Source organism: Phocoena sinus, chromosome 1, assembly GCF_008692025.1.
Source record: "Phocoena sinus isolate mPhoSin1 chromosome 1, mPhoSin1.pri, whole genome shotgun sequence".
NCBI lineage: Eukaryota > Metazoa > Chordata > Mammalia > Artiodactyla > Phocoenidae > Phocoena > Phocoena sinus.
In genome coordinates, this window is record NC_045763.1 from 124,413,017 (window position 1) to 124,433,213 (window position 20,197).

General features: G+C 51.7%; 2 protein-coding genes across 5 annotated transcripts in view; one reads left to right on the forward strand and one right to left on the reverse strand.

Annotated features, from left to right (window-relative positions):
- Positions 1–7,082, forward strand: part of POU2F1 (POU class 2 homeobox 1) — a 189,255-nt gene extending 182,173 nt beyond the window's left edge. Inside the window, exons 16-17 of one of the 3 annotated variants that reach the window (XR_004348632.1) lie at positions 412–545; positions 886–1,106. Coding sequence is in view for 1 of the 3 variants with exons in the window: in XM_032623977.1 (XP_032479868.1) it covers positions 412–431 (20 nt within the window). In the remaining 2 variants the exon portion in view is untranslated. Of the gene's footprint in view, positions 1–411; positions 827–885; positions 1,107–7,069 lie in introns of those variants that run through there. The other 2 variants (XR_004348625.1, XM_032623977.1) reach the window with 2 other exon arrangements.
- The window catches only part of CD247 (CD247 molecule), an 89,323-nt gene continuing 71,728 nt past the window's right edge, over positions 2,603–20,197 (reverse strand). For both annotated transcript variants that reach the window (XM_032623991.1, XM_032623998.1), the window contains exons 3-9: positions 10,016–10,119; positions 8,774–8,830; positions 8,124–8,204; positions 7,494–7,526; positions 6,626–6,682; positions 5,057–5,098; positions 2,603–3,797 (exon numbers count right to left, since the gene is read on the reverse strand). In XM_032623991.1, coding sequence (XP_032479882.1) covers positions 3,732–3,797; positions 5,057–5,098; positions 6,626–6,682; positions 7,494–7,526; positions 8,124–8,204; positions 8,774–8,830; positions 10,016–10,119 — 440 coding nt within the window. In that variant the 3' untranslated portion in view covers positions 2,603–3,731. The remainder of the gene's footprint in view (positions 3,798–5,056; positions 5,099–6,625; positions 6,683–7,493; positions 7,527–8,123; positions 8,205–8,773; positions 8,831–10,015; positions 10,120–20,197) is intronic.

Below are 20,197 nucleotides of genomic sequence, written 5' to 3' on the forward strand. Positions count from 1 at the left end.
CTGGGGCCACCACACTGCTCTCTCCCCAGGCCCCAGTGGCTTCCTGGGCCCCCGAGTCTGGTAGCAGTGGTCTCCTTCAGACCCCCAGGGCTTTGTGTGATCAGTTGATTCATCTGTGAGAGAACTCTTCAGAGGTCCCCTCTCGCTGTGTATTTGACTGCGGAACTGTCATTGAAATTGACTTTAACAAATTTATTGTTTAAACGCCCCCGTGCCCCTCTAGCATTTCCTCCCAGGTCCTGAACAGTCATTCTCTGGGGTCCTCTGAACTTGGCCCTCTGGTTCTCCTGTCTGAGGGTACACAACTTAGCTCCCTCTCTATAGCTTCTTGTAGCCAACATTTAGTGTCTTAATGCAATTAGTCGACTGCATAAAAGGGAAAATTTGAATCTTAAAATGAATTTCCCACAGAGAGAAAACCAGCTTGTTGAAGAGCTCTGGGAGGCATCCTGTTTAACTAGTGTGTATGAACTGAGTCTGTGCGTCCCCCTTGAATTGGCAGACAGAGAGAGACTGAAAGAGAAAGCTTGCGCTGTGGTCTCAAGGTATGGCTGCTGTCTTGAAAGGGGCCCAAAATGGGAAGACAAATACTGGGTCCTTTTCTCCTCTGCTCCTACGTCAAAGAATGCCTCGCTCTTTTCCATTCCACCCTGTCTTGTATTTATAACTTGCTTTTCAGTTTGTAAAGTTACTCTTAAAACAATTTCAGGTTTTAACAGGAATTGGCTGTTTGGTAGAGACAGCAGCGGGCTCACAAGCATGAGGACTTCAGAAGGCAAAACCCATTTGTCACGGGCTAAGGCATGAGGATAAAAGCACTGATTCCATTCTGTTACCCTGCAGTCTTTTGTAAAAAGGTGGTTGTTATGTTCTAACCCACTCCAGTGGTGTCTACCAAGAGGAACTGCCCATGAGAGGGTATGAATTCTCCAACTGCAGCCTTTTCTCTCTGCGAAGACCAGGGCCATTCTCGGCTTGATGTGGGGCTTCGTTGTGCCAGCACGTCCACTGAGTCCTCTCCTGGCGGCCTTCTCTGTGTAGTTGTCTTGCACGGAGCCCAGTAAGTCCTCTGCCCCACCCACCCTGGGCCAGCTCCCACACCCATAGCTTACAGCCAGCTTTCCTCCTACCTCTTGAGTCAAAATCTCGATCGAATTGGGTCAAACTTTTATCTTCAGGCCAGCCATGTGGGTCATACAGCCCGTGTGAAACTCAGCTGACCTTAAAACTAGGTATGAGGTTGAGGCTTAACGTTGACTAATAGAGGAAGCCAACTTCATGTATTATAAGATGCCCAGTGAGTAGACGATAAAGCAGCAGCAGCCACGATGAGGCTCTCACTTGTCACTGTGAACTTCAGTCAGTGGAAGGGCAGCTAAAACAACATGGTGTAATTTTCCCATTCCTTTGCCCCATGACCAGGTTACAGAATTAGGGCTGATAGTTTTCAGCCCTTCTCTCCCTCCTCAGAGCCCTGCTCCTTCCATGAAACCTTCCACAGCTCCCCCCATGCCTTGCCGAGCTCTGTCCGCACCCCTTCGTTGGCAGCTACTCACCCCTCCCTCACTCCGCTTCCACCTGCCTGTCCTGTGTGCGTCACCACAGTGCACTGGGATGCGAGTTCTTTACACGGTGTGGCTGAAATACAATGACAAAATTTTAAGTCCCTAACTGACTCTGATGATACTTCTCTAGCTTCCCTGGTAGCTTGCCAAACGCTGGGCACAGAATAGGAAGGTGCTAGGTCAATACTTGGTGAATGGAATTGAATTCCCCTCTGGGGCCAGGATATGAATCGAATGCCTTCTCTCCTGGTAGAGATGCACATCACTCCTGTTGGAATCCCAAATGCTCAGGGGCTTTTAATAGCCATGGCCTTCGATGTCAAAGTCTTTTCTGATTTCAAAGTCTTTACCCAATATTAATTGGTGGCTTGATGAGTTAGGGCCTTATAAACAGCCACTGCAGTTAGAGGAAATACTGCTGGGGACAGGGTCACTTTTTGTGGGAGAACCTGACCTAAAAGACCTCTGTTGTCCCCTCTCCTTCCCCAAACCCTACGGACTGAGGTTTCTGTTTTTGTTTTCTTGGCCACGTGCGTGTCTTGCAGCTTGCGGCGGGGGCGGGGGTCTTACTTCCCTGACCAGGCATCGAACCCAGGCCCCCCTGCAGGGAAAGCTCAGAGCCCTAACCACTAGACCGCCAGGGAATTCCCCAGACTTGAGGTTTTTGTGCTGTGGCATCAGCAGCTGTTCATAACCCCCAGACACCCTCTGACAACGATGCTCCCTCTTCCTGATGCCCTGATGCTCAGCTGGCCTCTCTCCTGCTCTTTCCGGCACGCCACAAGCTAGCTCAGTGCTGTGAGCCCTGCACCCAGGGCGCTCCCCATCACCTTCTCCTGGTTCCTGCGTAAGGACTCCTGGCGTATCCGGACACCATGTTGCCCCAAGCACAGCCCGTTTGGGCCACTGTACGCACCTGGCTCCCCTGCATTTTCCAAGGAGCCATCCTGTTCTCTCCCCGCAGCAGGCTGACCGCCTGGTGACTAAATGACCATTACAGGCTTGACTGCCGAAATAAAGCTTACGGTAAAGCAGCATTTTCACAGAAGCATTTATTATGCAAAAATGTAAGGCTCTAGCAAACCAGTATAAATTAAGACCGAGCAGAGCAAAAGAGGGTTTTCCATCCATGGCCGCGTGCCCTTTTATCACACAGCCCTGTTCCAGTAAGTCAGCTGAGGCTTTTCCCACCGTGCCATTGTCCTTTGGGATCTTTCTAGGTCTGAGTGGAGCGGAGTCTTCTTTTGAGGCCTTTCCCAATACGGCTGTGTCTTTTCACTCAGTGTGAGGTGCCCAAGTGCCTGCAAAGAATGTGGTCTCACTGCCCCCTCACCTTGTTCGTAGTCAGCCATGACACTGGACTCTTCACAGCTCGCTTCCCTGTGAGAGTGTGGGCTCCGGGAGGGCAAGGCTGGGCTTCTTCATTTTTTGGTCCCCACAGGCCCTGGCACTCAAGTTCTATCACGGGGAACGTATGCTTGATTGCAGGAGGGCCCCTTCCTGCGCCCCCAGGCCTCTGGCTCCCCTGCTCCCGTCCCTGATCCACCACTGCTTCCCCTCTTCGGCCACCACCAGCTGCTACCTACCCTCCCACTCCCCCCCGTGCCCTCACCCTTCACAGGGAGGCACCACAGCCTCCCTGGCCCATCACCAGTTACCGTGGAATGATGGGCTACGCTGACAACAGAAGCGAAGTTTACAGCAGGAGCGAAGCCACTCAAACACTGACAGAACAATGCAGACCATCAGGACACGCGCTAACATCTGTGGTTTCTCTGGCGACTTTACAGAACACAGCCTGAACTCCTCAGCTGTGTTGGAGGAGGAAGGTGCCCGTCCCCCAGGTAAGAGCCCAGAGCCACTGGGGACGGGGCCTGCCCACAGCCTCCAGGAAGCAGAAAACCCCGGAACATGCTGCACTCCCAGCGGGCTCCTCTAGGACAGGGCCTGGGGGACGCACTGCCTGCCGGCGTCCAGGGGGGAAATTCTGTGTGACAGTTTGCAGTTGGATCTGACCACAGGTTACAACTTGAAGCATCCCGATCATAAAGAAGAACCCTTGGGTGGTGGAGAAATATGAGTGAACTGGTTTGTAAATACTTTATCCTGTGTCTTTAACAATCTGGGCATCTGCAGGTCTGGCCTGTGGTGAAATTCCAGGTGCTGTTAGCGAGGGGGCAGGTCCTGCAGGCGGAGGGCAGCATAGGTGTCCTTGGTGGCCGTGCTGAGTCCCTGGGGAAAGCAAATCAGAACAGAAGAGGGGGTCAGGAGCTCTGTGTGGGCATGAGCCTGCCTGGAGGCCAACAGGTATCTGCTGCAGCCTGGCCTGTGATCTCCCGCCCAGCTCAGAGGCCCAGGAACTGTCCCCTCATGCCACAGGTGGGGCCTTGGCCCATGCAGCTGCAGCAGAGATGGTCCTGTGTCCCACTGGGAATGGCCTTGGTGCAATTCCTTCCCAGCTAAATTCTCACCTTCTCCCGGCTTCCCAAGTACTGTGCCCTACAACAAAGTTGCCTGTCAGACCACAGAGGAAGGAGAGTCGCCCAGCTGGGACACTGAGCTGGGAATCCGCGGGGAGACCTCAGACCTGCTCCAGACAGCGTACTGTCCCTGATACCCGGGCCTCCGGGAAGCCGGCACTTGTCACAGGGAAGAGAGTGGCTCCTTGGCCCCCGCCCTCCCGAGCCTCCTTCCCAGGCCATGCTACTACAGTCGTGTTCTTTGTCAGGGAACAGGCAGGCTGGTCCCCATCTCACTGGAACGTCTCCCTCTCTGGTCCAGGAGACAGATCAACAGCAGTGACACGCAGTAAAATTTGGGGGCCCTTTTGCCATCACTCTGAACTCAGGGAAGCCAGGTAGCCTGAAACTTTGGAGTCAATCAAGCAAGCTGTGAACAGCCCCAGTGAGGCACAAAGAACCGAGTAAGAACCCACTGGGGATTATATTTTAGAGAAGTAGGTTGGCTGTGCTTAGTTTGCATAATTATTCACCCTGATTTGCAAAAACTAGGCACCTGACTACATTTTCTATTTAAAGTTATTTTTCTTAACTTGTCTACTTCAATCTTCTCACCCGTCTTCCCATCCTATTAGGTGTGAGGGTATGAGGCGGAGCAAGGCTTCTGCAAGGGCCCAGAGCAGCGGCGCAAGAGGCAGGAAATGGCTTGTGTGGTGTCCTTTGCCTGCATCTGCCCTTTGCTCAAGACCACACAGCCTCTGGGCAGCTGCCGCTTGTCTGCTGTGCCCAGTTCCCCCCGGGGCTCCCACGGCCTCCTGACTAGAACCAAGTCATTTGCCTGAATGGTTGAATTCCAGCCCCGCCCCAGGGGCTGACCAGCAGAAGAGTCACCACAGGCCTGAATGGGTGCCCTGGGCTCGCCCAGCCCAGCTGCTGACAAGAGCTGGCACTGCCAACAAGCAAAACAAGGGAGCGTGACCTTGGCTCTGGTTAGATGGTGCCACCCCGGGAAGAAGGGCCAGCAGCACTCACCTGGTAAAGGCCATCATGTCCCTTGCCTCTTCGCCGCTGGTTCTGTGGAGTGAGACAAGAAAAGGCTAGAAGGTCAGAGAGCCAGCAGCAGCCTTCCTGCTCAAGAGTCCTCCTCAGAGGACCCCCAGAGAGTCACAGGTGACTGTCTCCCAGTCAGCACCCCTGCCCCGGGAGAGAAGGGTCCTCAGGTCACTGGTCAGACCTCGGCCTCCACAGAGTAAGCTGAGGCCTGGCTTTGATGGGGCCCGGGTTTGCTGTGCCTGACCCAGATCCTCAGAGGCATCAGATTCCTGGATCTGGGCCGCACTGGAGCTGGCCACGCTGCCACTGCTTGGAATAAACAGGCCTCCCTGCAGCTCTCAAAATTCTTGGCTAACTAGGAAAAACCGAATGGAGGTTCCTCAAAAAACTAAAAACAGGGTTACCATATGATCCTGCAGTCCCACTCCTGGGCATATATCTGGAGAAGACTATAATTCAAAAAGATACATGGACCCCGATGTTCACTGCAGCGCTATTTACAATAGCCAAGACATGGAAGCAAGCCAGACAAAGAAAGACAAATACTATATGATATTACTTACATATGGAATCTAAAAAAATTATACAAATGAACTTACTTATAAAACAGAAACAGACACAGACGTGGAGAACAACAGGCTTGTGGCTGCCAAGGGGGAGGGGGTGGGGGAGGAAAGGACTGGGAGTCTGGGATTAGCAGACGTACACCAGTATGCATAGGATGAGTAAACAACAAGGTCCTACTGTATAGCACAGGGAACTGTATTCAATCTCCTGTGATAAACCATAATGGAAAAGAAGATGAAAAAAGAGTATAGAGATATATGTATAAATGAATCACTTTGCTCTAAAGTAAAAAATTAACACATTGTAAATCAACTATACTTCAATAAAACAAATCTTTAAGAAAATTCTTGGCTAGTCATCAGTGCTCACTGGGAACGGCAACTAGGTCATGGGTACAAGCTCGGGCTATAGAGTCCGTTCAAATTCTGGCTCCCTCATCACCAGCTACGTGACCTTGGGTAAGTTGTTGGACCTCCTGTGCCGGGCGGGTACACATTTCCCATTGGGTTATTGTGAGAATTAAATGAGACTATCTACCTGGTAAAGCACTGGCCAGGCCAGCTTTGTGGGCACGCCACCTATGCAGTCACACGGAGATCAAACCTAGACGGGTTCAAAGCTCTGCTCTCACTTATGGAAATTCTTAATCATTTATGACTGAACAAGGGGCCCCACCATCCTAAGTGCTGAACATACATTGGCACACATTACTCACCTGATAATTATTATGAACGTTGACAGACTTGGCCTGTTTCTGCAAAGCATGGACCACCTTAGTACTTAACTTGGTTTTTAATCCTGAAAGGGTATCAGCACTTTCTGAGTACCTAATATACTATCAAATGGATGACAGCTGGACTAACCTTTGCCTCTGGCGGCCACCACGTGGGCTTTTGCAGGTGATAGGAGGAAGGGATGGGACTCTTTGGAGCAGCCCCCATACCACCGAATCCTTGGGAATAAAGAAAGAGAATCACTCACCTCGCCCTTCATCCCGATCTCACTGTAGGCCTCCGCCATCTTGTCTTTGCGCAGCTCCTGAAGAAGAGGGCGTGAGACACCGGTGTTACCAACTGATGTAGCAAACAGTGGGCTCCCCTACAAAAGGAAACCTCTGGATTCCCCAGTTGGTGGGGGTTTCCACATTCAAGGCTCCAGAGACTCAAACATTTCTGCCAATAACCAGCTCCAACCCCCTCTCCCCCTCCTCAGCCCTCTGGAATCTCCTCTGAGCTGCCAGCCCTTTGCACTGAGCTCAGCAGCTCAAGAGAGGTTCAAAAGGATAAGATGTGGAGTCCTAGCCAAAGGACAACGCACGTTGGACAATGCAAACGGCTCACCCCAGAGCCCCCAGAAGCATCTATTTGAGCAAGTTGTCTCTTCACACAGCCAACACCGTGGCTGTGCGTGAGCCAACTGCAGGAGGGAAAGAGAGTAGCTCTCTTTGCAGTGGCTGACCCTCTGCGATGGTCCCGTGTGGCAGACCCAGATCAACACCCAGGATGGTGAAGTTTTCAACACGAGGCCACACTCAGGACACTCCTCCGGCCCCTAGGAACAGCAGCCCCGCAGAGGGGCTTGCCCAGCTTGACCTCACTGTCCCCCCAGGTCCCACCAGGCTGATCCGGGAACTCCCGCGGCAGGCTTAGGGGCCGAAAGAAGGCAAGCCAAGGGGCCATACTACGAGCAGCCACTGCAGGCAGCAAGCAGGTGAGGCACTACTTGGCCAGGGAAGTGAAGGTCAAGTCAGGCAAAGACCACGGAGAAGGGAGCAAAGCCTTCATCCAGAGCCTCCTCCAGCCCTACCCTCCAACTTTCCAATGCAAACTGTGCCACGTCCTCTACTCACATTGTACACGACTTCATGGGGATTCTTCTTCCTCTGCCGGGAGAGACGAGGGGAAGAAGTTAGAGATGGAGAAACAGGGATCCAGGCCAGGAGAGTTTCAGCGCCCTCCCCAGGCCCCTTCCCCACACTCTCTGTGGGCTCTGCCATCCGCCTGTGCCCTCCCCGTGCTCCCGCAGCTGTGCTCCGCCACTCACAGGCCCTCACAGCGATACCACACCTCGGATTCCCTCGTGCACACGGACACGCTCTCTCACACCCAGGCTGAGCTCTGCTCTTAAGAAGACCCCACTCGGGCCTCCTCCAGCCGCTCCCCTCCCCACAGGGTGTGGAGTCTACAGCCTAAAAGGACAGAGTTGCTGGGAGCCCGGCATAAGGGCCTGCTTGCCGCATTAATGTGTGTGAGGCCCCTTGCGATGCAGGAGGGAGCCAAGGGCTAAGGCGGAGAGGGGCAGCGGCAAACGGGGCCCCATCTGTCTGCATGGCCAGGCCTCTCGCACGTCAGGGTCCAGCGTAGTGGCAGCGTGCGCTGGCATTGAGAAGCCCTCTCCTCACTGCCCAGCAGAGCCCTCACACGCTCACTCACACACACACACACACACACACACACACACAGAAACAGCAAGGCCCTACCGGTTTCCCCCCCATCTCAGGGTCCAGGCCCCCTCTCCTATCCAAGACGTCATACTCCTCTCTTCGTCCTAGATTAAGCTCCTGAAACAGAGAGAAAAGCGTCAGAAACCGGAAACAGAAGCTCAGGAGGATGCGGCCAGTAGGACTGGGAGTTCCTTCTGGGCGGTGGCTCACAAAGGAGCACGGACTGGGAGATCCATCGGCTACCGTCATCTCGGAGAACATCTCAAAGAACTTATTACCATGGCGGCGGGGGTGGATCATCGATTCAAAGTCCCATTGCACGGAGAGCGTGAAGTCGCTTCTCCACCAAAGGGAAGCTTCTACACTTTCCTCCTCCACTCCACCCCTCCAGCCTGCGAAACCGCTGCCAGGCGGGGGCTCGCTAGGGGCAGGCGCTACACTACGCCGGCGCTTGCCGTGATCACACCGCTAGCGCGCCGCATCCTCAGAGAACCCCCCCGAGGCAGGCACCATGACTATCCCCGCTTTCGGGGTTAGGAAACTGAGCCCCAGGGAGGTTAAAACAACTTGCAAGGCTGACAGCCGCGGACGAGACCTACAACCGAGCCCCGGCCGCTGTTTTCCCCACGTCCCAGCAGAGGACTGCACTTTCTCTAGACCGGGCTCTACGGGAGAGGCGGACTTACATTATAGACCTGGTTCTGGCCCTGCTGGTAGGCGGGGACGTCGGCACTCCTGCTGAACTGGATGGAGAAGAGGAGAGAAAGCGTGTCACTCTCTGCGCAGGCAGCCTCGCTCCGCTCCTCGACGGCCAACGGCGCGCGCCCTGCCTGCGGGGGGGCTGGGTCCTTGCGGGAGCCGGTGGCGCGGCAGCTTCTTTTCTGAGCTCAACTGTCCTTACACCTCCCGGAGGTCATGCGTAGCCACCGCACGGGCCCGCGGCACTAGCCGCAGCTTCCGCTCCTTGGCCCTCGCCCTCGCGCGTGCGCAGAGGCGCCGGGCTCGCGGGCCGCGCCCCCTGGGTTCCGGGAGGTTCTCCAGGCCCCTTCCTCTCAGGGGCTCGGAGGACACCTCGACGAGGATGGTGTCTGTGCAAGGTCCCACCTTCTAACTTGACCTCTGCAGCAGGGTGCTTTCCGTGTGGCACTGTGTCCTGAGGACCTACCCCGGGCGCATGGCCTCGATCTGTTTTCAGTTCATGCACCTCAGCTGAAAACTGCGCGGTTTTGCAGATTCAGAGCATTGGGAACCACCTGAGAGATCATTTAGGGCAGCGTTGCTCAAACTTAGAAAATCCATAAGACACGATTTCTTATAATAAAATCTTTTGCAAAGTCCAAAATCCAAAAGAAGAAATGGGTTGAGGCACGGAAGTCATAACGACTGAGGCCTCCGTTCAGGAAGTCCTTCCACCCTCTGCCCATGCCACGGCCACCCCCAGTCCCAGCCCCTCCAAGAAATGCAGGGTCTGCAGGGCACTAGGTGAAAACCCAGGCTCTGGGCCAACCCTCCCTCGTACTGATAAGCAAACAGGTTTGAAGAGAAAAGGCTGGCCGAGGATGGGTCAGAAGTTGGACAGCAGAATCTGGAAAGAGATTCCCCACCTCCCTGCTCTTCACTGCCTGAAGCATAACCCCCTTTCCTGCCAGCAGAAACCCTGCCCTGGGACGCTTTGATGTTCACACATCTCTATGTCTCCTCACTAAGGGGCCAGCACTAGGCTCACCATCCCACTCTGTCCCACTCAGCCAGACATCCCCCCCCGTCCCCACCCCCCCGCCGTGGGCACACGTGGCTGGTCCTGCTTTGCCCATGTACACCAAGACTCAGGTACCACCCACGCTTGAGACTTCCCAGCACCAAGGCCCTCTGAACATCAACCGAGCTGGGAAGCCCATGCCCTCCCCCCAGAACCCAGTGGTACCCACCTTCGCTCTCAGGAACAGGGCAGTGACAATGACACCGTAGATGAAGAGGATCCCATCCAACAGGTAGCATAGTTTAGGATCGAGCAGGCCGAAGCTCTGTGCCGCTGTGTGGAGAGATGAGATTGGTCAGTCAGGCTCAGGTGACGGAACATGCCCTCACACCCCCCGGGGGCGGGGGGCGGGGGGGGGGGTGGGCAGGGGTCCCCTGAAGGGTCAAGGAAACCACGACAGGGTGCTGGGTCCACTCTCCATACCCCACCTGCACAACCTCTCTCCCCACCTTGGACCAGCCCCTGGGAAAACCTAACCTGCCCCAACAGTGGACATGGCACCCCGGTAGGGCCACAAAGCCTGGAAGGCAGGAAGGTGAATGGAAGGTGAAATTGTCCACTGTGCACAGGGCGGCTGCCTCACGGCACGGGAGCCCAGCTGGGTGTGAGCCCCATCTCAACCATGCATTCCGGAAGCCACCCCAAATTACCAAGGGGCCCCTAATCCCTACTGCCATAACAACCTCGGTCAAACTTTCCTTTGCAAACTGGAGTACAATGGAGTTGGGGAAAGAGGTACGGTAAATATTCTGGTTAAACAAAAGTTAGCATTTCTACTTGAAAGCTCACTGCACTATGAGTGAGGAGACACTGTTCTTCCTACCAGGTATGTGTGCGGCAACTCAGGTGTAAAACGGGGCGTAGTAGGCGTCTCACTCCGCCCCTGCCTGGTATCAGAGAAGCAGCAGTCCCGCGGCCACAGTCTCTCCCGGGCCCGGGGCGCCCTCCCATGGCCGCCTGCAGGACTACGTCGGGGCTACCGGAATGGGATAACGTGCACTGGAACAAGGTCTCATCCTTACTAGTTTTGTGACTTGGGGCAGGTTATTTACCCTATTTCAGCTGCCTCTTCTGTTGACCAGGGTGAAAACTGTAACATTTCTTTAGTGTTTACTCGGTGCCGGACACCACTTTGATGTAATAACTTGTCAGATCCTCCCAACAGCCCCACACGGACACACGGAGGCACAGAGAAGCTCAGTTTTCACCAGGAGCACGCACACGGCAAATGAGAAGCAGCCCAGGACAGCCCAGGCAGCACGTCTCCTCTCCTTTCCCCCACGTGCTTCTGCCACAAGCCCTGGGAGCAGGTGATGCAAGCCTGCTCCAGAGTCCCCACCTCCACCTCGTGACTCCCTCTGTCCTCAAACCTTTTACTCCTTCCCTAACTCTGGGGCCCTCCTGGCGCCGAGCAGCTGATCTCTTTGTAAACTTCCCATAGCCCCTTCTCAGAAACCTTCCACGAGCCAGTCTTCCTGAGCAAAGTCCAGCCCTGACTTAGCAGCCCAGGTCCAGGCCCCAGCACGCCTTCTCCCCACACTGCCCCTCCTGCTCTACCCACCTGCCTTTGCTGGGGCTGGTTCCTCTTCCCCGCCTACCATTGCTAGCACCACCCGCTCCACTCAGCTGCTGGAATGGGACTCAGGTTCTGCCATCACAGCCCCTAGTGAGAATCCAGTGTGCTGATGGATTGATGGATTATGAAATTCCCCTCCATCTAGGCTGGAGTAAGTGCTGGAGAACAATGGCCGCATCTTCATGCTTGCCTCTTCCTTCACCCCCAGCATCAGAGCACAGAGCACAGGGGAGACATTCATTAGATCTATGGAATTTTCAGGGAAGATGCCAGGCCCCCTACATGAGGTTGGCCTGCCTTCCGGCCCTGAGGCAGTGCCGGAAGCCCCTGCCGACCAAAGGTGGGTGTCCGAAGTCCTCGAGGAGACAAGCCAGCCCCCAGCAAAGGTCACCAAAGCTGGGGTGAGTGTTTTTCCTTTTAGGACTGGAGAGGAGCTGACAGCGGCAATTTATGGGGGTGGTTGAGATTCAGAAAAAGGGTTGGGAGACAATCGCTCAGTTGTCTGTCACATAAAATGAGGAGAGAAAAATTACCGGACAGTAAATTTATAACAAACCAGAAGAAATATTTCTTGGTGTTGTGCAGAGCCAGTGCAGTGGGGGAGGGGATTGGGCGCCTCCCCAGAGATAAGTAATAGAAAAAGGTTTTCTTTCTTCCTTTTCAAAGAGCAGCATGATTTTATGACCAAAGACAGGTGTGCTGTGTGTCGTTTGGTCGAGGAAAGGGTATTAATAGCCACACGCTTCCCTCCGCCTAGTCCAGCTGTGCCCGTGCAGGGAGGAACGGGACTGAGGAAGGCAGTGGTCACCCAGAAAGCTCCCTGAGGGGACCCAGGACCTAATTCAATCACGTGACTAATTAAATATTTATTGACCTTTTGCTTGATGTCAGGGGATATTGAAATAGAAAGAGCCCTGGATTGGGTATCAGATGTGTTCTAGTCCCTCCCCTGCCACTAAGTAGCTGTGTGGTCTTGGGCAAGTCCCCTTACCTCTCTGGGCCTCAGTTTCACCATGTGTAAAATGGTGGATAACCATGTCTATCTTGAGGGTGTGGTGAGAATCAAATGAGAGGATGTATCGGTAGGTGTTTTTGTAAATTTCCTCCATAAGGCTAATGATGTCTAGCATTTGGGTAGGGTCTTCTGAGTCCCTGCTCTCATGGAGCTTATGGCTTAGCTCATGAGGCCACACCCAGGGTGGAGGGGCTTCCCTTGAACAGCAGGCAGCTTTCCAAAATGACAACTCAAAGGCAGGAGCCACAGACACTCCCAGTTCCAGCTTCTTCCCAGCCCCCCACCATCCCCAAAGCAGAGAGACCTGTTCGCCTCCTTCCGTGAGCCATTTGTCACGCTGTTTCTATCCCCACCACATTCAGTCCCAAAGAGAGGTATTTAATGGCGTTATATGGTGGCTGTTTTCCTAGACAAGTGGAGAAGCTGTTTTACTTCGCGCTGCCCATCCCCGTCCCACGTCCACAGCACCCCAGAGAACCCCAGCATTTGAACAAGTACCCAGATACTGACTGAGCGTTCTCGCTGTCAATCCTGGCTGCATATTAGAATTCGCCCACTCCCTTATGCCCCCGGGTTCTCATTTAATTGGTCTGGGGTAGGGCCTGGGCATGAGCATGGGCCAGAGCACAGCAGGGTTGAGATTCAGAGCTGCAGCATCACCCGGGTGCAGCCTTCCATAGTGATACAGCCATACCCTATGACAAGTATAAATTCCATGCCAAACAGAGACAAAGAACAAAATTAAAGACTCACATGCACTGTAATTTTTGTCTACTTCTGAACCGTGTATTATTGAACTTCTCTAAGTCTCAGTTTCCTCATCTGTAAAATGGGGATAGTAATATTACCTGTCTCATTAGGTGATGGTGAAGCTTAATTAAGATAATTATCACGGGGTGCAGGACCTGGCAGGTAATAAGTGCTCCATATATCAGCCATTGTTATCACCGTGATTTTTTTTTTTCCAAATCACCACCAATACATTTATTTGAGGAAGAAAGGGTCAAAACCTAGCAGTAGCCTCCTAGCCCAGGCCTGGACATGATGGTGACCTTGTGAAAGGGGATCTCACCCTATTGACAAAGCAGGAGACCCTATTTACAAAGCAGGAAAGCGATGCTCCCAGCTGAGCTGCAGGGTGAGAGCTGGGGGTGGAACCTGACACCATGATCCTTTTCCCATCCAACCTGGGCCTCCACAAGCCACTCCGTGGGCCCCTGCACAAGGCAGACTCAGCAAAGCTGAGTAAGGGAATCCTTCCCCAATTCCCCAGCCCCAGTCCACATTACCCAGGTGCAACGGGTGACCCAATCCACGGGCCACAGCCCCAGGCTCCCTGGACCCCCGCGTCCGGACAGACACGTGGCAAACACGGAAACTGAAGCCCAGCTGGGCTGGAACACATCTAGGTGCTGCAGGGTTGGAGTGGTCTTACAGGTGCTCCAGGATCAGGCCTCACGCCAGGTGGCCAGGCTGAGACAGGCGATTTAGAGGTGATTCCAGTTACTCCAGGGCAAAGCACGACCCTAATGTCACCTGGAGAAAAAGCAGGCTGGAGCTGCAGAAGAGCTGGCCCTGCATACTCAGGTACTTCCCACAGTGGATCTGAGATTAGAACACTGGGGACAGAAGGGGATCCAGCCTGCAACTTGTGTTTGCTCATAGCCAGGAGACTGCCTGCTAGCATGCTCACTGCAATCCCCACCACAAACTTGGGGCCGCTCCAGATGGCCAGGGCCTGGCTGAACCGGGAACCTGGATTCCAGGTGTTTCCCAGACCCTCTGTCATCACACTGTCATCCATCAAGTAGGCACCGGTGAAGTGGGCCGACAGCATGATAAGCTGGAGCCTTCCTGCCAGGTAGCAGGTGTGAAAGGAAAAATCAAAATTGTGTCAGCATTGCTAAGAGAGCTCTCTAAAATGGAGCCAGGAGACCGTTAAGAAAGTGTGACTTATGCACGTCTCAGCCTGGATGGAATCTGACCTTTTGACCTGATGATGTCATCCAGAACACCTGCCAGAAACTCAAGACACTTTTTGGACCCTTACCCTAAAATAACACATGACGGTCTATCTACTTATGGGACCGGCACTCTAGAACAACTTGAGATTCCTGAAGGACAAATAATTTCCAACTCATGTCAGAATCAATCACACTTCTCTCCAGGCAACTCTTAACAGCCTAGTGGCTGTTCGTCTTTCTAAGTCCCTGATGCTTTCTCTTCCTCTGAACACTCTTTCAGGGTTACCCGAATCTGTGTCTCCCAAATTTCAGTACTTAAGACCCCAAATAAACTCCTTCCTTATTTGCGGCCTCCTGCATTATTTTTTGGTTGACACAGGATGCCTGGGACACACGCCCTGTGAGACTCCAGGGGAAACCGGAGTCAGATCACAGCGTATCTGTCCATACGTTCATTGCCATCAAAAACGTTATGAGTCTTATTAGTGACAGTGAGCCCAGCCACCTCTATACACCCTTTTGTCATCTTCATAAAAGCCCTGAGTTCAGAAAGTTTCATGGCACTGACCATTAACAGGAAGATTCTGGGGCCCCAGAAGGCAGCCTGGAGGAGACACCTGCCCTTACAGGGTCTGGTTTCTCTGGGTGAGATGTATTTGAATTGTGTTGTTTTGCAGACTGGAAGCTTCCGTGAACAGAGAGAATAGGACTTAATCAACCTGGCCCTGCTGCAGCCCGAAGCTGCAGACACACACTGGTACCCATCTCCCCCTCCAGTAGGTCCTTTTTAGGAGCAGAGCACCTGCTGAACTCCCTCACATCCAACTAATAAGGATACCTCCCATTTGAACCCCAATCTGCACTTTTAAAACGACTTCCTGTACCTGATCAAGTTTGATTCTCATGAGAGCCCAGAAGGTAGGCAGGGTGCTATTACTGAGTCCATTTCACAGGTTGATAAACTGAGACCAGAGGAACAAAGTACCTCCCCCGAGGACACCGGCAGATTAGCAGCAGAGCTGGATGGGATTACTGAGTCTCCCAATTCCAGGTACTTGTCTAACCCTTCTGCCGTAGGCGCACCTCACCTTTAGGTGTAGGACACAGAGTTTTCGCCTAGCTCTGAATTCACAGCCCTTACCGTTTGCTGGCTTTTGACACTGTCACAGCAGTTTGTGAACTTTTCACATCGTGTCTCCCTCCCCGACAAGCCCTGGAAAGCACAGATGATGCATTTTGGTTTCACTTGCTTATTTCCCCTTCTCACCTAACACATTTGAGGCCACTTGAGAAGAGGAAAGAACGTAAGCCTTAGAGCAGAAAGGCTAAGATTTAAATTCTGAATCTGCTTCTTACTGGCTTTGTGGTTTGGGACAGCTCTCTTAACCACTCTGAGCTTCAATTCCTCCATCTGCAAAAGGGGTTTTAATAGTAAGACTGACTTCAGGATAGTGATGCAGATGAAATGAGTAAGAGTGTGTGGAGAAAGCGCCCTGCCTGCTGGCACGTGCTGAGCCCAGGGGTCTCGGGTGAACTTCTTTGCCACGATAGAGGCTCTGAAAGTACAAACAGCAGCAGGAGTGGACCAGGACTTCCCACCCCATCATGTCCCATCAGGCCAAGGTTGGGGACGGAACCTGGTCAGCTTCCCCAGCTCAAGATGGAACGACCCACCTTTCAGGGTATATGATAAAACCAGACAATGCATATGTATAAAGTACTTGGTATAAAACAGGAGCTCAATAGTGTGTGGCTATCCTGAGAACTCCTGGCTTCACCAAATGATAACGAGGTAACTTACATTTGCACTGTGTCCAGTTTAGAGAACTCTGTCCTTGTGTTACCTGGTTTAAGCCCCAGAACAACTCTGTATGATATGGGCAGAATGACTGCCAGTTCTATTCAGAGGAGGAAATTGAGTCTCAGAAAGATCACTCAGCTAGAAAGTTCCCAAATTCCGTCTGATGCAAAGTCTCTCCACTTTATCCCGGTGCGTCTGGGGTTTCTCTCATTCAGAGAGCTTCCTACCTTTAGCAGGAGTCTCTTCTCTAATACCTCCAGCCCCTGCTTGAATAGCTCAGGTGACCAGGAGCTCACCACCCATCAATTACTGGTGAAGAGCTCAAATTTTCGGAGCTTTTAAAAAACAACTTTGGTCTTAGTTCTGCCTCCAGAAGCACAAAGAACACAGATTCTCCCACGTCTATAGGGCCTTTAAAATCCCACCCATGACCAGCTTGTCTCTGCCTTCATACGAAGCACTTTAGCATCACAGCAAGAGTTAATCCTTTGAAGGTAGACAACTTGAGGCCTGGCTCTGCTGCTTAACTAGCTGTGTGAACACGGGATAATCATAGCTACCTCCCAGGGTGGGTGAGGTAAATGGGACGGGCCGGTAAGCTCTCACTACATAGGAGCTAATGGCATCAATACTAATAGCCTATGATTCAGGTAGGAGCAGCTTCCAAGACTCCTGATCTCCTTTTGCATCTCCAACCTTGAGCCCAGGGTCCTGCTGCTGCCCAGCCCCATCTCCAGACTCAGACACAATCGGTGATGACATTGCAGGCTAAGAACTTAGAAAACAGGAAGTCATGTGTTTCCAGGAAGGCAGTGGCAGAGCAAAGGGGGTACCTCTGCTGGGTGTGATGCTCAGCCTCTCAACCGCAGCCTCATAAGCACCCAGGGGAGGGCCTGGGGAGTTGCTCTCTTTCACTGAGCAACTAACTTTCACTGCAGCAGGAAAAATATAGGCTAGACACACAGGGTAATAGTTACAACCACTAGCTGAAGAGTTATTTTGTGCCAGGAAGCATGTGTGAGTTTTCTGATTTGATCCTTACAGCAACTATGATTTTACAGCTGGGAAGTCTGAGACTTGGAGAGGTTTAATAATGTGCCTCAGGTCTAGAGCCAGGGTTGAACCCAGGCCTGTTTGAATCCATAATCCAGACGCCATGTGGTCCAGAGTCCTAACCACCATTTGGTAATACCCTTGGACCACTTACTGGTCTTCAGGGATGGGGAGAAGGGATCCTCACCAGGCTGTGGAGACCTTCCTTCTCAGAGGATCCATATTAGTAGTTGATGTCCTGAGTTTACAAATGACCTTCTTTCTTGGAGGAGGCAAGGGGCTGAAAGGCCTAGGGGGTTAACAGGTACAGCTGACCTGCTGTCAAATGTGAGGTCAGGGGTCTTCCCTGTTGGCGCAGTGGTTGAGAGTCCGCCTGCCGATGCAGGGGACACGGGTTCGTGCCCCGGTCCGGGAGGATCCCACATGCCAGCGGAGCAGCTGGGCCTGTGAGCCATGGCCGCTGAGCCTGCGCGTCCGGAGCCTGTGCTCCACAACGGGAGAGGCCACAACAGTGAGAGGCCCGTGTACCACAAAAAAAAAAAAAAATGTGAGGCCAGGACCCACACTGGTCAATGCCCAGAGAGGCTGACCCACTTGGAGACATCCTAATCACCTTGACCTGCAGAACAAGTCTATGTCATTTATCAGTACCATGTAATTTATTGCTAATCGCTTTAATTTGCCAGTCTCCTCAACTCCCTCCTCAGTGTTGCATTTCAAATATTCATGTTTCATTGTAAAGCTAATCATCTGGTCACAATCATCTACAAATTATTTCCCCATAGGCAAGGAGTCTAAGGGAATGGGGCAAAAAGGGAGCTGTTTGATTTCATAGAGATAACGGGGCTATGAGTAAATATCTCCCTTTCTCTATTTTTATTTCCGTTAAATTTGTTATGTTTGTGCAATAATTTAAAATTTTTTTCTGAGATCACTTTTTATTTTCAAGTAAGTCAACTCATTATAAAAGTGCAGGAAAGTAGAAAAAAATCAAAATCACCCGTAATACCACGTTCAAACACAGCTACTATTACCATGATGGCAGATTGCCTTCCAAAGTGTTTGTTATTTATCAATTGTAATCATCCTACATAAAAAATTTTTCCCTGAAAAAAACATTTTTTCAGTTAGTGTTATAATTTAAAATTATATTTCCATGTTATTTCACATATTCATATTTCATGTTACTTTATAGTTTTACTGAATATTCTTTTTAAAGGTTGCGTCATCATCCTTCCACTGTTTATTTAACCATTCCCCAATGGATGGCCGTTTGTTTCCAATTTTTCACCATTGTAAAACATTCTGTGATGAACCGCTTCATTCCTAAAGCTTTTTATAGGTTTAGAATTTAGTCAGTAATACTTTGAAAAATGAAAGCTAAGACAACTGGTCCAAGAGAAAAATCAGCTAAAGATATAAAAGTAGGCAATTCTCAGAGAAGGAAAAATAAATTGCTTATAAGCATCTAAAAAGACACTCAATCTCACTACTGGTCAGGTAAATAAAGGTACAAAATGACAAAGAGATGGATCCCATTTTTCATAGCTGGTTAGAAGACCACAGCTGTGAGGGTTTGGGGAGGAAGGGCACTCCTGGCAGAGGGAGGGCAGGTGCAAAGGTCCTGTGGTGACCCCAAGCCTGGTGTGTCTGAACAGAAAGGAAGTGGGTGTGGCCAGGGTGGCATGAAAGAGGGATAGTGCTAGAAGATGAGGTTAGAAGGTGACAAGAGGGGGGGGCATTAGTTAGAACCTCTTTGGTCAGTGGATTTTACTCTTCATGAGATGAGGAGAAATTGTAGGGTTTTCTCTTTTTACAACAAATACACATTATTTTTGTAATTTCAAAAACATGAATAAAATTTAAAAGATTGAAGCCAATTGGGTTCACAGTTGCCTTGGGCCCTTGGGTTGGCTGGAGATGCAAGACAGGTGAGCTGCAGGATGGGCCTAAGATCCAAGCTGCACGCCCAGGGGGCCAGCCTGCTCTGTGAGGTCTTCCGTGATTTGCCTTCATCCACCCGAATGTAGTCACTTTATCTTTTTCTGCCCTCGTCCCATAAACGAAGCTATGGTTTCCATGCAGAGAGTGGTTTATTTCTGCTGAAGGGATGGATGCAAATCCATTCATTCTTTTGCTCGCTCATCGTTCATTACACCTATGACCACCAAGCCTTTGTTTCTGTTATGGCTGAATTGTGTCCCCTCAAAATTCGTATGCTGAAGCCCTAACCCCCAGTACCCCAGAATGTGATTGTATTTGAAGATAGGGTCTTTAAAGAGGAAAGTAAGTTAAAATGAGGTCTTAGGGTGGGCGCTAATCCATTATGACTGGTGTCCTTATAAGAAGAGGCGATTAGGACACAGGCGCGCACAGAGGGAAGACCGCGTGAAGATACAGAGAGAAGACGGCCACCTACAAGCCGAGGAGAGAGGCCCTTAGAAGAAACCAACACTGCTGACACCTTAAGCTCAGACTTTCCAGCCTCCAGAACTGTGAGAAAATTAATGTCTGTTGTTTAAGCCACTAAGTCTGCGGTACTTTGTTACGGCAGCCCTAGCAGACTAATACAGTTTCCTTCTCTGAAAACAGCCACCATAATTCCTAACTTCTGAGTCATTGTAAGGAGGGGGCATATTGCATGTAAGCAAGAACCTAGCACAGTGCCTGATACATAGTAAGTACTCAAAACACCGTGATAGGCCATCGTTATTAGCAGAAGGTGCAGGCACTGTGCTAGGCAATGGGGAGCAAGTAGACACAGATCTAGCCTCACAGCTGAGTAGGGCAGTGAGCACGTAAGCGGATCTTCCCATTAGGAGAGATGCACGGGGCGCTGAGGAGACCCCAGGGAGACGACGCCCTCATCAATGCTCTGGGAGTAAAAAAATGACAGGCAGTGATCTCCCTTGGTGAGCAGAATACACGTTTCAGTTCTTTCC